Here is a 17,970-nt window from a genome sequence, read left to right as displayed (position 1 = left end):
AGAGCTTGGGCTGGGTCAGGAGCTCCATCAAAACTGTCTTTATTTGATGACATTAAAGTCATCAAATAAAGATGTGTTTTACTTAAAGTAAAATTTGATCAAAATAAAACTTGTTTAATTCATCTTTGCTGAGGATTCTCCTTCATTACTATTTTGTTTTGTTTTGTTTTTACCCATGGTGCATTTTGACAAATAAGAAAACTGAATGAGGTTAAAGTGTGCACAAAGACAGTCACACTGCAAATGATCTGAAGACTTGCATCTGTTGCTCTAACCCCCAACTAGTTTAGACAGATTTCCTGGTTCTACCAGAGGTTTTTTCCTTCAAGAAGGGAGTTCTTCCTTCCCACTGTTGCTGAGTGTTTGCTCATAGTGGGTTGTAAAAGCATAAAAGTTAATAAGAGGCATTCATAGCAGAGTTATCACAGCGGGAACTATATAGCTTAAATGTACAATTTCTACAGGACGAATTATAACTTCATTATGTTTAAAAGCTCCTGTGGATAATTACTCCTATTTGTAACTTTACACAAGAGAAAGTTTGCTGTCACACTATTTATAACAGGTTGGATTTTGTCCTCTGAGTTGAGCCTTTGGTTGCAGTTTATTGAAGAATTTCCTCTAAAGTAGCTGTTGATAAAGATTTAAAGTCCTGTTTATATACAGAAATATGCTTTAGTTCATGTTTTTTTACATGTCTGCCTCAGTGGATCAGTAGAAGATCTGGCACAGGAAACTAGATGATGAAAAAAGGGTACAAATATATATATATATAGATAGATAGATAGACACAGGTTGCAACGTAGTATTTTCATTTTTTCTTAGCATTTCTTTAACGTCTTGGTGCAAAAGAATACCTGCATTTGTGTGTAAAGAAATGTTACATATATACTCAAAACAGTTGGAAAAAAGAACTACAAATTTGGAAAGGAATTTATTCATGTTCTTACTCATAGATGGAGTACATGGTTTAAAAAACACTGAGGAAACAGATATGAGGCGGCTGTATCAACATAAAAACATTAATACAGTTAAAAATGAATAAAAAGTTGCACGCTTAAACTTATTTCTCTACAGTTTGTACAATTAATCCATGTAACAACAGGTTCTCTCTTAATATAGTAGTTAATTAAAATATCTTTACATAAAAATACATTTTTAAGTACTCTCCGGTGGAAGTCTGTTGTGGCTTATGTTTCTAAATGACACAACCATAAAGCAGCCCACAGAATATACAAATATGTCTTTGATAAGTGAATGTTGGCTCCCACAATGGCCTGTTAAGTTATTGCAAAAATAATTTACTGCATAATATGTCAGATTAGAACATGTTATAAGCACAAACTGAAGGGGAAACAATAAAAACAAACATTAAAAAACAAATACTAAATTAAGTTAAAGGATATTTCTTACTATACTATATAATTGTATAATGTTGCGTTTGATTGCAAATGAAAACCCACCAAGAAAAAAAGAAAGAAAGAAAAAGAGAGAATAGAGTTTAATTTATTCAAAACACATTCTTTTCTTTTATTTAAGCTGTAGCGAGATTCAAATGGACAAAAGAGAAAGAAAAATATTACAGATTTGTTTTATTAATCATGAATAAACTTTATTATACACAACTCTAAATTTCAGTTGGTCTTAGTCAGATGTGTTTTTAATTAAATCCTGCAACACTGTGCTCGCTGCCATCACTTTATATCTTAGTGTGCAATTATTACAATATTTTTCCCCCTTAACTCTCAACTCGCGTTTTTAAAATGTCTGTGATCATATTTGTCCGTTGACTTCTGTCTGGGCCTCGAACGATTCATCAGACAGGTTGGCAGCCTCCAACTGATGCTCCAGACTTTCATCATCGCCTCTATTCTGATCAACTCTTATCTTAAACTTAGTGATGAACTCATTACTGGCCAGCGCGCCCTCCTTTTTAGGGCATGTGGGCTTTGATAACAGCCGGCTTTCCAGTCGCTCTGCAAAGAAAATTCACAAAACATTTCTTATTTGGTAAGCTTGTTAACAAATTTTAGTTCAGTTTTGCTGAAAGTTATAGCATGCATCAGGTAAGAAGCAATTGGTTTTTAAAAAGCATATACATTCCCCAAAACATTTTTATTATGTGCATTCTGGAGAATAAAAGATTGTACACAATTTCCCTTTTTAAAGTAAAAAGATTATTAAGTCTAATTCTTACTTATTCAGTAGATTAAAGTATTGAAACATCATTATTCATAAAATATGCACATTACAAAATTAAAGTTATTCAAAAATTACTCACATTATTCAAGTAAATTTAATTTTTGCCAATGTAATGTCACATAAAATCGTAATCTGAATAAGGGATTTGAACCCCACTGTCACGGCCAGGGGATCAGCAGGCCGCTGACTAGTAGTGTTCTCTCTCTCGCTCTCTCGCCAGGGCGGAACTCATGGTGGGTTCACGCCCTCGGCCCACGCCCCTCTGAAGAGGAAACACCTGGGCCTCATCAGTGCAGCCAGCATTTAAGCCAGGGAGTGGCTTCTACTCATCGCTGGATCGTTGTGTGTGACTGGCGTCAGTGCAGCCCGGCTCTGAGCAAGTTCTCTTTTGCTTCCCTGTGCAAAACCTCTAACGTGTGTTTCCTTCTGTACATAGATCCCCTGGACCCGACTCTGCATTCCCCGAGCGGATTCCCTTTTTGTGTGAGTGGTTGGAGAGGAATCAGAATCAGAATCAGAAAGGGTTTTATTGCCAAATGTTGAGCAGGTTTACAACATTAGGAAATTGCTGCGGTGCTTCAGTGCAAACATACTGTTATAAATTACGTTTAAATAGACATGAAAATAAAAATAAGAGTAAGAATTAAAAGTGCTAGGTAGATAGATATATACATGATATATACATGAGTGCAGGTGGTGATCAGTGCCAAACATGGAATGATGCAGTGAACACAGCGTAGGGTCATGTGTTAGTGGTGGGAACAGTCATACGGATATTGTTCATGTGTCCGACAGCAGAGGGGAAGAAACTGTTCTTATGGCGAGAGGTTTTGGTGCGAATGGACCGGAGCCTCCTGCCTGAGGGGAGCAGGTCAAACAGACTGTGTCCAGGGTGAGAAGGGTCAGCTGTGATCCGAGCTGCACGCCCCAGTGTCCTGGAGGTGTACAGGTCCTGCAGAGATGGGAGTCTGCAGCCAATCACCTTCTCAGCAGAGCGCACAACACGCTGCAGTCTCTGTTTGTCCCTGATAGTGGCTCCAGCGTACCACACGGTGGTGGAGGAGGTGAGGATGGACTCGATGATTGCAGTGTAGAACTGCATCATCGTCCGTGTTGGCAGGTTGAATTTCTTCAGCTGCCTCAGGAAGTACATCCTCTGCTGGGCTTTCTTAATGACGGAGGTGATGGTGGGCTCCCACTTCAGGTCCTGGGTGATGGTGGTACCCAGGAAGCGGAATGAGTCCACAGAGGTGATGGGGGTGTCAGTCAGGATGATGGGGGGGAGTGGGGCTGTGTGCTTCCTGAAGTCCACAATAATCTCCACTGTCTTCTGGGCATTCAGCACCAGGTTGTTGTGGCTGCACCAGGACACCAGACGTTCAACCTCCCTCCTGTAGGCAGACTCATCCCCGTCCGAGATGAGTCCAATAACGGTGGTGTCATCTGCAAACTTGATTAGCTTGACAGACTGGTGGGTGGAGGTGCAGCAGTTGGTGTATAGGGAGAAGAGCAGAGGAGAAAGAACACAGCCCTGAGGGGAGCCGGTGCTGATGGTCCGGGAGTCCGAGACATTCTTTCCCAGCCTCACATGCTGCTTCCTGTCCGTCAGGAAGTCAGTGATCCACCGGCAGATGGGATCAGGCACATTCATCTGGGAAAGCTTGCCTTGGAGATGGTCTGGAAGGATGGTGTTGAAGGCAGAGCTGAAGTCCACAAACAGGATCCTGGCGTAGGTTCCTGGGGAGTCCAGATGCTGCAGGATGAAGTGTAGGGCCATGTTGATGGCGTCATCTACAGACCTGTTGGCTCTGTATGTAAACTGCAGGGGGTCCAGGAGGGGGGCCGTGAGGGTCTTGAGATAGGAGAGAACCAGGCGCTCAAATGACTTCATGACCACAGATGTCAGAGCCACGGGTCTGTAGTCATTTAGTCCAGTGATCCTAGGTTTCTTGGGGACAGGGATTATGGTGGAGGACTTGAAGCAGGCAGGCACATGACGTGCCTGCAGTGAGGAGTTGAAGATGCCAGAAAACACTGGGGCCAGCTCGTTTGCACAGTGTCTGAGGGTGGCAGGAGACACACCGTCTGGGCCGGGAGCTTTTCGAGCATTCAGACTCTTAAACTGCTTCCTCACATCTGCTTCATGAATATGAAGAGTTGTGGTGGGAGGAGGTGGTGTGAAATCCTCTTTTGTGTGGGGTGAGGAGGGGGGTGTTGTAGGTGAAGTGTTTGAATGTGGTGATGGCTCTATGGAGGGGGGAGAGGTGGGGGAATGAGTGTCCAAAGTGTCTCTATTGTTGGGGCCGTTGGAGGTGTGAAGGCTGCCTGATGGCTCGTCAAAACGGCAGTAAAAGTCATTGAGGGTGTTGGCCAAGAGCAAGTCATCAGTGGAGTGGGGGGTTTTAGGCTTGTAGTTGGTGATATTCCTAAAACCTTTCCACACAGAGGCCGAGTCATTCTCTGAGATCTGCTGCTGCATCTTCTCAGAGTGCTGGTGTTTTGCAATGTCCACTTCCTTAGTGAACCTGTACTTGGCCTCTCTGTAGCAGTCCCTGTCTCCGCTTCTGAACGCCTTTCTCTTTTCCAGCCACAGCTTTTTGAGTTTAGGAGTAAACCAGGGTTTGTCATTGTTATAACTCACCCTGGTGCGTGATGGCACAATGCTGTCCTCACAGAAGTGGATATAGGAGGTGACAGTGTCCGTAAACTCGTCCAAGCTGTTAGAAGCAGCCTTCATTGTGTCCCAGTCTGTAGACTCCAAGCACGTGCGAAGCTCCTCCACAGCCTCGTTGCTCCACAGTTTTTTGGTCCTCACGACAGGTTTGGAGAGCTTCAGCCTCTGTCTGTACGCGGGGATTAGGTGGATCATGACGTGGTCAGAAAGTCCGAGTGAAGCGCGGGGCACCGCGCGATAGGCCCCGCTGATCGTGCTGTAGCAGTGGTCTAATGTCCTCTCCTCTCTGGTCGGGCATTTAATATACTGCTTGTATTTGGGAAGCTCATGGCTCAGATTGGCTTTGTTAAAGTCCCCAAGAGCAATGATGAGAGAGTCCGGGAATGTCCGCTCCATGTGCAGTGTCTGCTCCGCGAGTGCGCACTGAGCTGCCTGCGCATCCGCATCTGGCGGGATGTAAACAGCAGCCAGGATGAATGAAGCAAACTCCCGCGGAGAATAAAACGGTTTGCAGTGAATAAAAAGGTATTCCAGAGAGGAAGAGCAGTGCTGAGCAATCACTGTCACATCTGTGCACCAGCCACTATTAATGTAGAAGCAGAGACCTCCACCTTTGGTCTTACCAGAGAGAGAGGCCTGCCGGTCCGCGCGCAGCAGATGAAAGCCCTCCAGCTTGAGCGCGCTGTCCGGGATGTCCTCACAGAGCCACGTCTCCGTAAAACATAAGACACAGGAGGAGGCAAAGTCTCTGTTCATGCTTCTCATCAGGGCCAGCTCGTCTATTTTATTCCTGAGTGAGCGTACATTGGAAAGGAAGATCCCAGGAAGAGCAGTTCACAGTCCGCGTCTCCTCAGACGCACGAGTGCGCCGGCTCGCTTACCTCTCTTTTGGCGTCTCACTTTCCTGATCAGAGTCAGCAGTAAATCTGCCGCAGATGCGACAAATATTGGAAGTAAATCCACAGGTGTTGTAGTCCTGTGGTTAAGAAGCTCTTCTCTGGTGTAAGAATATCCAGAGGAGTGCCCAGACACAGAAGTTATGCACAAAAACAAAACAGAAGTAACGCACTGAAGCACCAGGGCATCCATACGCGGCGCCATCTTGATGTCTATCTAGGAGCAAGTGTCTTTTCCCTACCTGGATTTCCCCGGAGCCTTTTCCCTGTCACCGCTTTGTATATAGCACTATCCCCTGCACTGTTTGTATATACACCTGGTGGAACTGTAATAAATACTGACTGTGCCTCTGAGTCCTGCGTGTGAGTCCTCAAGCGAACCGTGACACCCACACAGATGAGAGCTTAGCAGTGAAGCTCTCTCTTAAAGGGACGTCCACACACTGTCTGGGGATAGTCTCACCACCCGATCGTTGGGGGGGTCCTCTGTGCGGGGGTGAAGGTCTGTGCCTCAAAGCGAGCGAAGAATTTGTTTAGCTCATCCGGTAAAGACATGAAACCAATATTAAATTCAGTTCTTTTGAATTCTTTTGGCGGCAGAAAAAGACTGTACTCAGAGTGGTCAAAGCTCAAAAAATTATCTTTATTTTACATTTCCGGAGACGGAGACCTGAACACACGAACACACACGCTCAGGTCTGAAAGCAGTAGCAGCCAGCATGGTTATATTTCTGCAGCACGTCTCACACACACTCAGTTAGTTCCTCTTTCTTTTTGCGTCAGATTTCCGGTGCAGCTCTGCACTAAACTTCCTCTTTCTAAAGTCTGTTGCCAGGGCAACCTGTCACCCTCTGACCTAGTTTTTGTCTCGTCTGAGCTTAGTTTCTAAAAGCCTCTCTTATTAAAATACATAAAACAATATAATAAGAAAATAAGCACTACGAATACATTAATTACATGACACCAACAACAGTCTGCAGAGTGGGCTTGTAGTCTGTGATGGTCTGTATTCCTTGTCACAGCCTCCGAGTGTCTCAGCTGTCACTGAAGCTTTGTGAAATCCTCCTGGAGTACTGCCTTGTTAACCAGTATAATGAATCAGAAAATAGAGTAACAGTGATTTTAATAACAGACCTCACCAAGAATCTGACCGTGTGTGTGTGTGTGTGTGTGTGTGTGTGTGTGTGTGTGTGTGTGTGTGTGTGTGTGTGAGAGGGTATAATGAAGGTCGTCTTCATTACTTAACCATATAAACACACATGGGTGGTTTTAATATTGATATTTAACTCATACAAAAGTTTGTTATGTTTTATCGAATGTTTGTTTATAATCCTCAGATTTACCCGTTCTTATATTTTGCTTGTTCTTATGTTTTTGTATTTTGCTTGCAGACAAGAATTTTGGATACGATTGTCTTACCTGTGATTTCTCTTGATTGTGTGTGAAATGTGCGTGTAGCTTAGTTCAGTATGTAACCCCAGATAGTGGTTTGGCTTCAGGGTAAATTAGCAGCAGTCTATAAAGGGCTGCCAGTTAACATCAGACGGCCTCTGATGTCCAAATGAAGCTTTCTGAAGCTTGGATTGAAAAACGGTTCATTACTCGAAGCTTTTCAACACAGTCCTGTTTGGTGACATCTGGTGGACAAAACTATGAAGCGCAGCTTGAATCTACAGCTTATAATGAACTGCTTCATTATGATTGCCCACTCTGCAGAGATGAACTGACAGCTTCTCTTTAATGTCACGTGACAGTTGTGTCTGATATCGGGCTGATATGGTGCTTTGAACATGTATTTGTTTTACGTGAAAAAAATTCTGTTATGTCGATTTTAATAATAAATAATTTAGATGAATAAAACGTTCTTGTGTAAACATGTGCCATGGTGTGTTCTCCTGTTGCTTGTGACTTCTTGTAGTTTGTTAGTAATAAAAAATACACTAAATATAACAATGTAAAACACAATATTATAATAGTTGTGAGTATTGTGCTGTGAGGTCACTGCCTCCACCTGATTATGTAATTAACCAGCAGACTGGCACGTTTATATATAATATACTATAAGTTATATCATTATAATTATGTGTACATCATATTTCTTATGTACATTTTAGACCTGGGAGCAGAAATGCTGATGAACTGGTTTTTATTGAGGAACAGGCAGAGCGTCCTCTCTTCCTGGCTCCATGTCTATAATTATGTCACACACTGATTCGCTCACACAAAACCACCAAAACACGGCACAAATCCCACCAATGGTTCAATTCCTTATAAATCTTTGAATCAGGTACTGAAGCAGTGACGTGCTGAATGAAGCTTCAGTCGTCATTGATCACGTGACTCTGTTCAGTCAAACCAAGCCTCAGCACAGCGTTTCTGAAGCAGTGTGTTGATTTTTTGACACACGTGCCGGAGCTTCAGCTTCAAACGGGCCGTCACCATCAGAGTTGCTGGAACCATGTCCCACTACTGGCTACTCTGTTTTATTCTGTGTTAAGTTTTTGAATGTGAATTTTCTGTGTTAAGAATAACAAAGAAAATGTAATGAAGTGATTTTAAAGTTTAAACTTTGTGTTAAATCTTGTAAGTCAGAGAGAGAGAGAGAGATGAGGTGTGGGTGCACATCAGATGATCAAATGTCAACAACCTGATTGGCCCAAGTATGAAGATGTGGCGTCCACTGAGGGAAGGGGGGAGAAAGGGTGAGCAGGTATAAAAGTGAGGTGAAGAAGAGATTCGGGGTTCTTCCCTTTTGTCCTCTGTGAGATGAGCAGTTCAGAAGTTTGGATCTAAGAGGTTCACAGTTAAAATTCCAGCAGAGACGCTAAAAGGAGAACCACAGTCCAACCTGTGAATGTTTTTAACCCTTTGTGAAACAACAAAGGCATAAATATGATCATATCAATATTATCTACTGGGTCAGACTCATATCAGGGATTAGAACTCCTTTTATCAGAGAGATGAAATCTACTTCCTGTACAGGGTTTTTTTGTGGGCCTACCGATCGACAGAAACTAGAGTCAATAAAAAAACTGGACATTGGCTCAATGTGTGTGTGGCACAGGCAAACAAGGACTGAGCGCTGTGTAGTCCCACATAAAGTCAGACACCTGGTCACCCTAGGTGGACCATGGCATGGTCTATATGGAGGATACAGACACTACTGAAAACATGACTCTGTCTGGTTTAGATGATAAAATGTCTTTACTTTAGGAGGCTGTGGCTCAGAGTACATTCACATAATGCCTTTGAATAAATGTAAAAAGCTTGTTTTTCTCCTGCTTTGATTTCTTTGTCCAGGTAGAAATTCTGCTTTTTGCCTCTAAAATCGGAAACAGTTTGAAACAAAGTTTGGCGCTCTAATCCTCTCTGTGTTTGTCCTTTGGTCAGATGGTGATATTGAATGAAATATTCCAGTATTCAGTAGCTCAGAAGCTTTGTAACATGTGGTTTTGCACACTGTTCAAACCTCAGATGTTTGTGTAAACAAGTGTGGAGGACACAAACTGACGGGGGGAGGAACGACATTTACTGTTGATGTGTCTGACATTTAGTCTCCATGAGTTCTCATAAGACTGAAGAACTCTGTGATCTCTAACATGCAGCTGTATGTTTTGAAATCATGTGTCTCATTCTCTGGACTTTACTAGACAACGAGTGAAGAACATGTAACGAATATCATCTTTAAAGTGATGAATAATAACTCTGCCTCTGTGTCTTCATAAAAAGATCGTACTTCTGAAAGGTCAGAGGGCAGCATCCACTCTGGGTTTACACAGTTTTGCAGGTTTAGCTCTTCTGAAGTTCAGCACCTGCTTTTTCAACCAATCAGAAGCCAGTATTGTAGAGAGTTCATATTTCTTTTCATGCAATTGAATCATTTTGAATGTTTAGGTGAATATTTATATTTAGAGTATTTTCTCGATCAGTGTCTTCAGTCCTGACCCTGAGTGCGTACATTTAAAAATAAAGTGATATAACTTCTTTTACATTACTGTGAACTTCTTGTACAGTTTGACAGCTGATTGTTGTCGTGTTTGTCGTCATATGAAGATCGTTTCCTAAAGAGGACTGAACAGTCATTTAGCCTCTGGCTCCATCCATGAATCTGATGTTTGCTGTATAATCTGTGCTGTTAAAAGTGTAATGGAAGATATAATTTGCACATATAATTTCATATGTAATTATGATGATCTTTACCCATTAAGATTTTAAATGAAACGATAAACAAAGGCCAAGAAAACTGAGTTAAACTCCTGAGTCTACTATATATTTGCACCATGAAGAAATGAATTCTTTGCACCAGTAATAAATAATCAAATATATCAAATTATCATCAATTATTTAAATAAAAAGAACCATCGCTCCAAACAAAACAACAATTAAACAGAGAGTCCTATAAAACTTCAATTTCAAACATCCACGTAAAGTTAAACTATTAAACTTTAACTGGGTCAGACTTGTTACTGCATGTTGTAACCAAACATACCACACCCAGCATCATGTGATTGGCTCTTGGTCGCTCTGTAAGAATATTTCTTTAGTGCCTCCCTTCACAGATGTGTCTGTATCAGGATGGGTCTAAACAACATGGTGTAAATGCAGTTGCTGGTGAGCCTCATTTCCTGTAGGAGGTGAACAAGAGCAGAGATCTGTTTCCCTTCAGAGCACAGAGGTTGTTTCTGTTCAGAGGAAGTGAAACTGTCTGACAGTCACTGAGAGACGGTGAAACGGCACAGCACATGAATCAAATGGATCAAACAAAATTCTGCTGTTCAGTCTGTTTGGATCTACTGAAGGATCCGGTGACTATTCCCTGTGGACACAGCTACTGCATGAACTGTATTAAAAGCTTCTGGGATGAAGAGGAAAAGAAGAAAATCTACAGCTGCCCTCAGTGCAGACAGACTTTCACAGCGAGGCCTGCCCTGGAGAAAAACTTATTAGTGGAAGATTTAGTGGAGGAGCTGAAGAAGACTGGACTCCAAGCTGCTCCTGCTGATCACTGCTATGCTGGACCTGAAGATGTGGCCTGTGATTTCTGCACTGGAAGAAAAATGAAAGCCTTCAAGTCCTGTTTATTCTGTCTGGCATCTTACTGTGAGAAACACCTTCAGCCTCATTATGATGTGGCTCCATTAAAGAAACACAAGCTGGTGGAGCCCTCCAAGAAGCTCCAGGAGAACATCTGCTCTCGTCATGATGAGGTGATGAAGATGTTCTGCCGTACTGATCAGCAGAGTATCTGTTATCTCTGCTCTGTGGATGAACATAAAGGCCACGACACAGTCTCAGCTGCAGCAGAAAGGACTGAGAGGCAGAGAGAGCTGGAGGTGAGTCGACAAAACATCCAGCAGAGAATCCAGGACAGAGAGAAAGATGTGAAGCTGCTTCAACAGGAGGTGGAGGCCATCAATCAGTCTGCTGATCAAACAGTGGAGCACAGTGAGAAGATCTTCACTGAGCTGATCCATCTCATCCAGAAAAGAAGCTCTGATGTGAAGCAGCAGATCAGATCCCAGCAGGAAACTGAAGTGAGTCGAGTCAAAGAGCTTCAGGAGAAGCTGGAGCAGGAGATCACTGAGCTGAAGAGGAAAGATGCTGAGCTGAAGCAGCTCTCACACACAGAGGATCACATCCAGTTTCTACACAACTACCCCTCACTGTCAGCGCTCAGTGAGTCTACAGACTCATCCAGCATCAATATCCGTCCTCTGAGCTACTTTGAGGATGTGACAGCAGCTGTGTCAGAGGTCAGAGATAAACTACAGGACATTCTGAGAGAGGAATGGACAAACATCTCACTGACAGTCACTGAAGTGGATGTTTTACTGTCAGATCCACCAGAGCCAAAGACCAGAGCTGAATTCTTAAAATATTCATGTGAAATCACACTGGATCCAAACACAGCGTTCAAATGGCTGTTATTATCAGAGGGGAACAGAAAAGTAACAGCAGTGGAACAACAACAGTCTTATTCTGATCATCCAGACAGATTCACTGGATCATGGCAGGTCCTGAGTAGAGAGAGTCTGACTGGACGTTGTTACTGGGAGGTGGAGTGGAGAGGGGGAGGAGTTCGAGTAGCAGTCGCATACAAGAATATCAGCAGAAAAGGAGGTGAATGTTTATTTGGACGTAATGACAAATCTTGGGCATTAGATTGTAACAACAACAGTTTTACATTTTTGTACAACAACATCCAAACTCCTGTCTCAGGTCCTCGTTCCTCCAGAGTAGGAGTGTACCTGGATCACAGAGCAGGTATTTTGTCCTTCTACAGCGTCTCTGAAACCATGACTCTCCTCCACAGAGTCCAGACCACATTCACTCAGCCGCTCTATGCTGGACTGACGTTTTACTATAATTATGGAGCCACAGCTGAGTTGATTAAAGTGAAATAGACTGAAGTCTTTCATATTGTGGGTCTAAATCTGTATTTTAGTTTCATTTTATTTTCTCTCCATCATTTCTGCACAGAGATCAGCTGTCAGTCAAACATTATGGGTGGTACCTCCACATCTTCTAGTTGTTCTCTTGATGTTTCTCAGTTTTTAAAGGAGATCTTTCCTGTGACTGTTTATGGAGGCTATCACTGCTCATCATCATTTTGATTTACTAAAATATTTCTCCACATCAAAATGTAAACTTCTCTATCCTCTAAATGTTTCTGGAATATTTGTATTGAAAAATGTCGACATTTCTCTTTATGAGTATGGCAGACCATGTGTGTGTGTTTGTGTTTGTTTTTGTCAAAATCATCAAACAAATGAGGAAAAACTGTGATTTTAATGAATGAATTCATATATTGTGTTGATGTTTTATTGTGTGAATAAACTGGAAGGTTTGACTATAAATCAAACTTTGAACAAAGTCTTTTCTTCTGTCTTCATTGCAGGATCTCACTCAAATCTGATGCAGAAAATATGAAACTAATCTGAGAGAATAACTGAAGCAGTTTTCCTCCTGAAGCATCACAAAGTTCAGAGTTCATGTTTAGAGCAGAAGATTCAGCAGTCGCTCTGTGACCTTTCAACTTTCTTCACTAAAACAGCTTCATTACAGAGAAACAAGTCACATTTTCTTGATGTTCTTAAGTCCTTTCAGATGTTTTTAATGGTCCTTGAATGCAGCATCAGTGTCGCAGGTTTAAAAGGTCACTTTCTGTTGTGTTCAAAGATTTCCTTCAGATATGGTCTTTAATCAGTAAAGCCAGTGATACAGCAGTGTCATTAGCTGTGTTATTGGCACCAGGCTGTGTTTATGTATGTGTTTAAATCTGTCTGAGGATGTCTTCAGCATGAAATGATCATTTGCTCAGCTGCTGTGTCTCAAATGACTCCTACAGTCTTTGCTTATGTGACCAACTTTTAAACAACCAAAACAAATTCCCCTTTCCTTGATAAAAGTCAACTTATCCCGATGAATTTTAGCTTTAAACTGCTTACAATTCTCTAGTAAATGATTGCTGTGTGAACAAAACAAACAACTATGCAGAACAGTGGAATTTGTTCTGCTTCCAGTTGATTGAGTTTTGAGGTACGATTACTTGTGATTCAGATGTAGAATTTGTACCAGAGTAATCTCTTTCTGCCGGAACAAATGTATCAGCACAAGGCGCTTCTTGTACGTGCCCTCTTTCAAAATAAGAGTTCATTCCATCAGAACGCTCAGAGCTACAAACTGAGTTTATTTTTAAGACACGAAGAATTGCCTTAGTTGCTGCCAACTCTGTTTCCAAGGATAATTTCTCCTTTTCTTTTCTCAGTTTTTCCTCTTGCGCTTCAATAGAATGTTTTTCTTTAATGCAGCGAGTCGCTCCATGAGCGCTGCCTTGTCAGCCGCAGCTTTAATGCGTGCGGAAGATGTTGATGAAATTCGACTTTGCTGTGACAATGTTTTCGAAGGTGGCTTTACACTTGAGATATTAGAGACACTGTCTTCAGGATTTATTTCATCCAAACTTTCAACAGCTGGATCATTAAGAGCAGTATTGCTTTGTTCAGTATACGGCTCGCCTGCTTCCTGCAACCAAACCTTTACTTTGTCCATAAAAACAGAGAATGCTGTCACCTTAGACTGAAAATGTGCGCTTTGCCTTTTCACTTCATCTTCTGGCAGTGGCAAACTTAAAAAGGATTCTTGCAAAGCGTTTGCATCTTGATAGCATTTAATAAACTTCCCAAATTCAGAAGACACTTCCTTAACGCTCTCATGTGAGGTCATTAAAGCAGAAATTTTCCCCATGTACTTAGATGCTTGCTTACACATTGAACTCTTTTCTTGGCATGTCTTTATATACAAATCCAAACCTTTTGGCGTAAATTTGATGCTTCTTTTCTCTGCTTGCATCTGAGTGTCATCCTCTTGTTTACTCTCTTGTTTACTCTTAATATCCGACATTTTTATTGTCCTCTTGGATTATTTCAAACATTATAAAGATGCACAGCACACTGAGAATCCATAGCATAAAGCGCAAACATGATTGCACCGAACAAACATTTCCACGGAGGGCGTTGGCATGTTTCAATTAGTGATCCTATTATGCACAAATTTAGTACATCAAAACTCAGTTCATCAGTCTTTGTAGTGAAATAATGTCTTTAAACTCCAATAGCTTCACCGTTTTCCTTTACGGCTTAAACAATATTGTCACTCACCAGCTTTGATGAACGAGTGACATGTTGATCCAGGCTTCAACATCAAATCCGTCTGGAGTACTTACAGACGATCCAGTAACTTTTATTCGAGTTCGACGGTGATCCTTGAAATCCATATATCCAACATATCCATTAATGAAGGATTATTCCTTTGTCCACGGGCAGGTTTTTTACTTTTTGTAGTGGCAATTCCTTTTGTTTGACAAACCAAACATCCCACAATTAAAAGTCCACAAGCCACTGCTGCACTGAGATAATATTTCGTACGCAGGCAAAAGAAGTCCACTGTCCAAACTTTAAAGTTGCGTTCTTATGGTTTATTTTATCCAGTTTGGCAAGCAATAACAAGATCCATTTTTAGTTACGTCCTGCTGCTTCTCCTGCTCTAGTAAAAAACCATAGGCTCACCCCAGTGCATGCTGGTCCTATACCAGTCTCTTTATTTATAGAAACAAAATGGCCCTACAGCTTTTACTGACTAATTTAACAAGGTAACATCAAACAAACAAAACATTGAAACAAATATTAACCTACAAATAAACTTGTAAATAAACCCCAAAATATAAGTAAACTAACAACAAACTTTAACTAATTTCAAAATAATAAAAAAATAAGAACAAATAGCTCCAACAGAAGTTATTGGTGCAGACTGAAGGTTCTGTAAACTACTCAGTCATAGAATGATTACGATATTGAACTAAAACAAATGCCTGAATCCTAAATTATGGATATCCTATTGTGGTGATCTAAAATGTAACACTAAATGTGATTAAAACACTAAAACTCTGGACTCCGGGGCTGAACGACCGCGGGGATCACCAGCCCGAGGAAAACACAAAATACACATGACTCCGTGAGAAAGACAATTCATTCTTGAATGAAGACGTTGATCAGACACATTTAAAATGTAGCCAATTGTGTTTATTATTAAATTATTAAGGAAATAGAAAAGCGGGGGAATAGAAAAGGGGGAGGGGTGGGGGTTAAAGAAGAGGGTAAAGGAAAGGGATAGAAAGGAGGAAAGAGAGGAGAGAGAACCCCAACTATGCCCTCTGAGCAAGCACTGGGTGCGACAGTGGATAGGAACAACTCCCTTTAAAGGAAGAAACCTATGACAGAACCAGGCTCTAGAGGGGCCAGTCAACTGTCGGGACTGGTTGGGGGGTGAGGGTGAAAGAGAGAGGGGGGGGGGGGGGGGGGGGGGGGAGATGGGGCAGGTGTTAGGAGTTAAGGTGAAAATTACGATGCAACGGTGGAGGAGGAAGACGGGGTGACATCAGCAGAAGGAAAAGTAGAAAAAGTAGAAAAAGCAGGAGTGCTCTTTCTCCAGAAGAAGCGGAAGCGTTTTTTCTTCTTTTCCGTGATCTTTTCCACGAGCACTCTTTTCTCTAGGATGAGGGTTCGTAACTCATCAATTGTTTGTGTGTTTTCCTTCTCAAGTTTCCTGCATGTTGTCTCCACTTCTTCTAATTTGGCTTGTTTTTCTTCCAGCCTTTCTTTCAGTTCTTTACATTTGGCCTCCTGCATAAGCTTTGCCTCGTGCATCTCTGTATAACTGTGTTGTAATTTGTTGTGTGCGTCTTGTAGCTGCTGACTTCTCTCGAGTTCTTGAAGTGTACACTGCAGGTCTTTGTTTGTTTTCTCTACTTGCTGCTTTAACATCTGCACCTCAGTGTTTTTGCACTTCAAGTTGTTGGAAAGTTTCTCCAGTTCTGTGTTTTTTCTCAGCATGTCACTGAGCTTACTCTGCATCTCTGAGCATTGTTTTTGCACTTTTTTCTTTTCCCCCTCCAGCCCAGTTGTTTTGGAGTTCAGTTGGTTATAACAGTCTTGCAGTTGTTGGTTTTTCCTCTCAAAGTCCTGGAGAATTTGTTTATCTTCTTTCTGCTTTATTTCCCATTGTTCTTTGTCTTGTAGGAAATCCTTATTTCTTTGCACTGTTTTATCAAGCTTTATTTTCAGCGCGGTGTATTTTTCCTCCACGCCTTCAAGCTTGGAGTCCGTTTCTTTCTGTTTAATTTCTAGTTGCTTTTTTTCTTGAAGCAACTCTTTATTTTTGTTCAGTGTTTTATCAAGCTTCGCCTGCAGTGCTTTGTACTTTCCCTCCATGCCTTGCAGTTTGCGCTGCTTTGTGTCCATTTGTTCTTTTTCTTGGAGGAGTTCTTGATTTTTTTGCAGAGCTTCATCAAGCTTTATTTGCAAGGCTTCCTTGTGTTTCTCGCTGTCCTGAAGCTTGCAATCCATATCTTCCTTTTTCATGGTCTGTTGCGCTTTCTTTCGAAGAAACTCAACCCTTCCTTTCAGCACTTTTTCATTTATCTCAGTGCCTTGGAGTTTTATGACCAGTTGTTTCTTCTCTTGGAGGAGTTCTTGATTTTTTTGCAGAGCTTCATCCAGCTTTACTTGCAGCTCCTGAATCTTTTTTTCCCTCTCTTTCTCGTTTTTCTTCTGTTGGAGGATTTCTTCTGTTGGTTTTTCTTGTACTTTATTAAGCTTTGCTTGGAGCTCAAAGATCCTTCCCCGCATGTCTAGGAGTTCCATTTCTTTCTCCTTTATAATATCTTCCTTATCGAGAAGCTGTCTGAACAGTTTATCTGCTTCAGCGGTCCTTCTCTCACAGTGCTCTCTCAGTAAGATAATCTCCGTTCGTTGTTTAAAAAAACTTTCCCAGATGTAATTGGTGTACTCTGGCTGGGGCGGGTGTCGCGTATTGTGATTGTTCATGAGATTTTCCTCATGCATTTCTTCCAAGCACATCTTCTGCAGTTGCGTATCGTCTTCTCGATTGCAAAGAGGAGCGCTGGGCTTTACGTTTTCTCTTTTTTTCTGCTTTCTTGGAGACATGTTGGAATCTGTTAACAGTGACTCTGAAAAGGATCCAAAAAGGGCTTCTCTGGCGAACGTTCGTTTGAATGCTGCAAACATAAATGCTGCGAATAACGGACTAAAAGTTCTTGCGTCTCACCCCTATTTATAGGTTATATTTATCTGACCAATCACATACAGAGCAGCAGAACAGCTGACTTTACAAAGAAAGATAAAACTATAAACATGAAAAGGTTAAACACTTGTATTAATAAAGTTCAAATAGGAACTAAAAGTTCTTTTGCTGAGCTCTGTTGATGTTTACCAGTCTGGGAGAAAATACAAGCATAAATACAAAAATGGCCGTGTATATACTGGGAAAAGCATGTCAAATGATGAGCAGTGATACAGGAGACCAAGAGGAATTGCTCAGATAAGATTAAATGCTGTCATGGACGAGGACATGCTAGGGACAAGCGTTGCAGACAAAAGAAAAAACGAGATTAATGTTTATAGAGGAATTGAAAATGTTGTGAAATTGTTCTGCAGACAAATGGGAAAAGTCAAAGAACGAAGTCGAATTTAAGAATCTAAACTGATTAGACTACTGATGCTCATCAATGGAAAGATCCTCCCACTATCCATGGCACAGCAGTCCAAAGGGATCTTTCAGGTACTTGTTGTAAAGCAGTTTTCCAGAGAACTGATTGGTAGCTAAGTGGTGATTTCATAC

General features: G+C 41.6%; 1 protein-coding gene and 1 pseudogene across 3 annotated transcripts; one reads left to right on the top strand and one right to left on the bottom strand.

Annotated features, from left to right (window-relative positions):
- Positions 1-10,475: 10,475 nt before the first annotated feature.
- Positions 10,476-12,228, top strand: LOC146612942 (tripartite motif-containing protein 16-like). 3 transcript variants are annotated; one of them, XM_085378656.1, is made up of 2 exons: positions 10,476-11,174; positions 11,349-12,228. In XM_085378656.1, the coding sequence occupies exons 1-2, from the start codon at positions 10,515-10,517 to the stop codon at positions 12,174-12,176; spliced, it is 1,488 nt and encodes a 495-aa protein (XP_085234782.1). In that variant the 5' UTR covers positions 10,476-10,514; the 3' UTR covers positions 12,177-12,228. The 3 variants fall into 3 exon arrangements, with proteins under 3 accessions (XP_085234782.1, XP_085234783.1, XP_085234781.1); XM_085378657.1 differs by having other exon boundaries at positions 10,476-11,306; positions 12,008-12,119; XM_085378655.1 differs by having other exon boundaries at positions 10,476-12,228.
- A 1,033-nt stretch (positions 12,229-13,261) lies between these two features.
- LOC146612941 (uncharacterized) lies at positions 13,262-14,175 on the bottom strand (annotated as a pseudogene).
- Positions 14,176-17,970: the final 3,795 nt, after the last annotated feature.

This window comes from Diplotaxodon limnothrissa, linkage group LG18, assembly GCF_057381915.1.
Source record: "Diplotaxodon limnothrissa isolate DT_005_m linkage group LG18, D_limnothrissa_male_GT1.1, whole genome shotgun sequence".
NCBI classification, from domain to species: domain Eukaryota; kingdom Metazoa; phylum Chordata; class Actinopteri; order Cichliformes; family Cichlidae; genus Diplotaxodon; species Diplotaxodon limnothrissa.
Note: the sequence above shows the minus strand (reverse complement) of the source record. Positions and strands in the feature narration are given on the sequence as shown.

Bases quoted from the DNA above. Each gene is read 5' to 3' on its own strand.
- LOC146612942 (XM_085378655.1), top strand. From the start codon at position 10,515: ATGAATCAAATGGATCAAACAAAATTCTGCTGTTCAGTCTGTTTGGAT.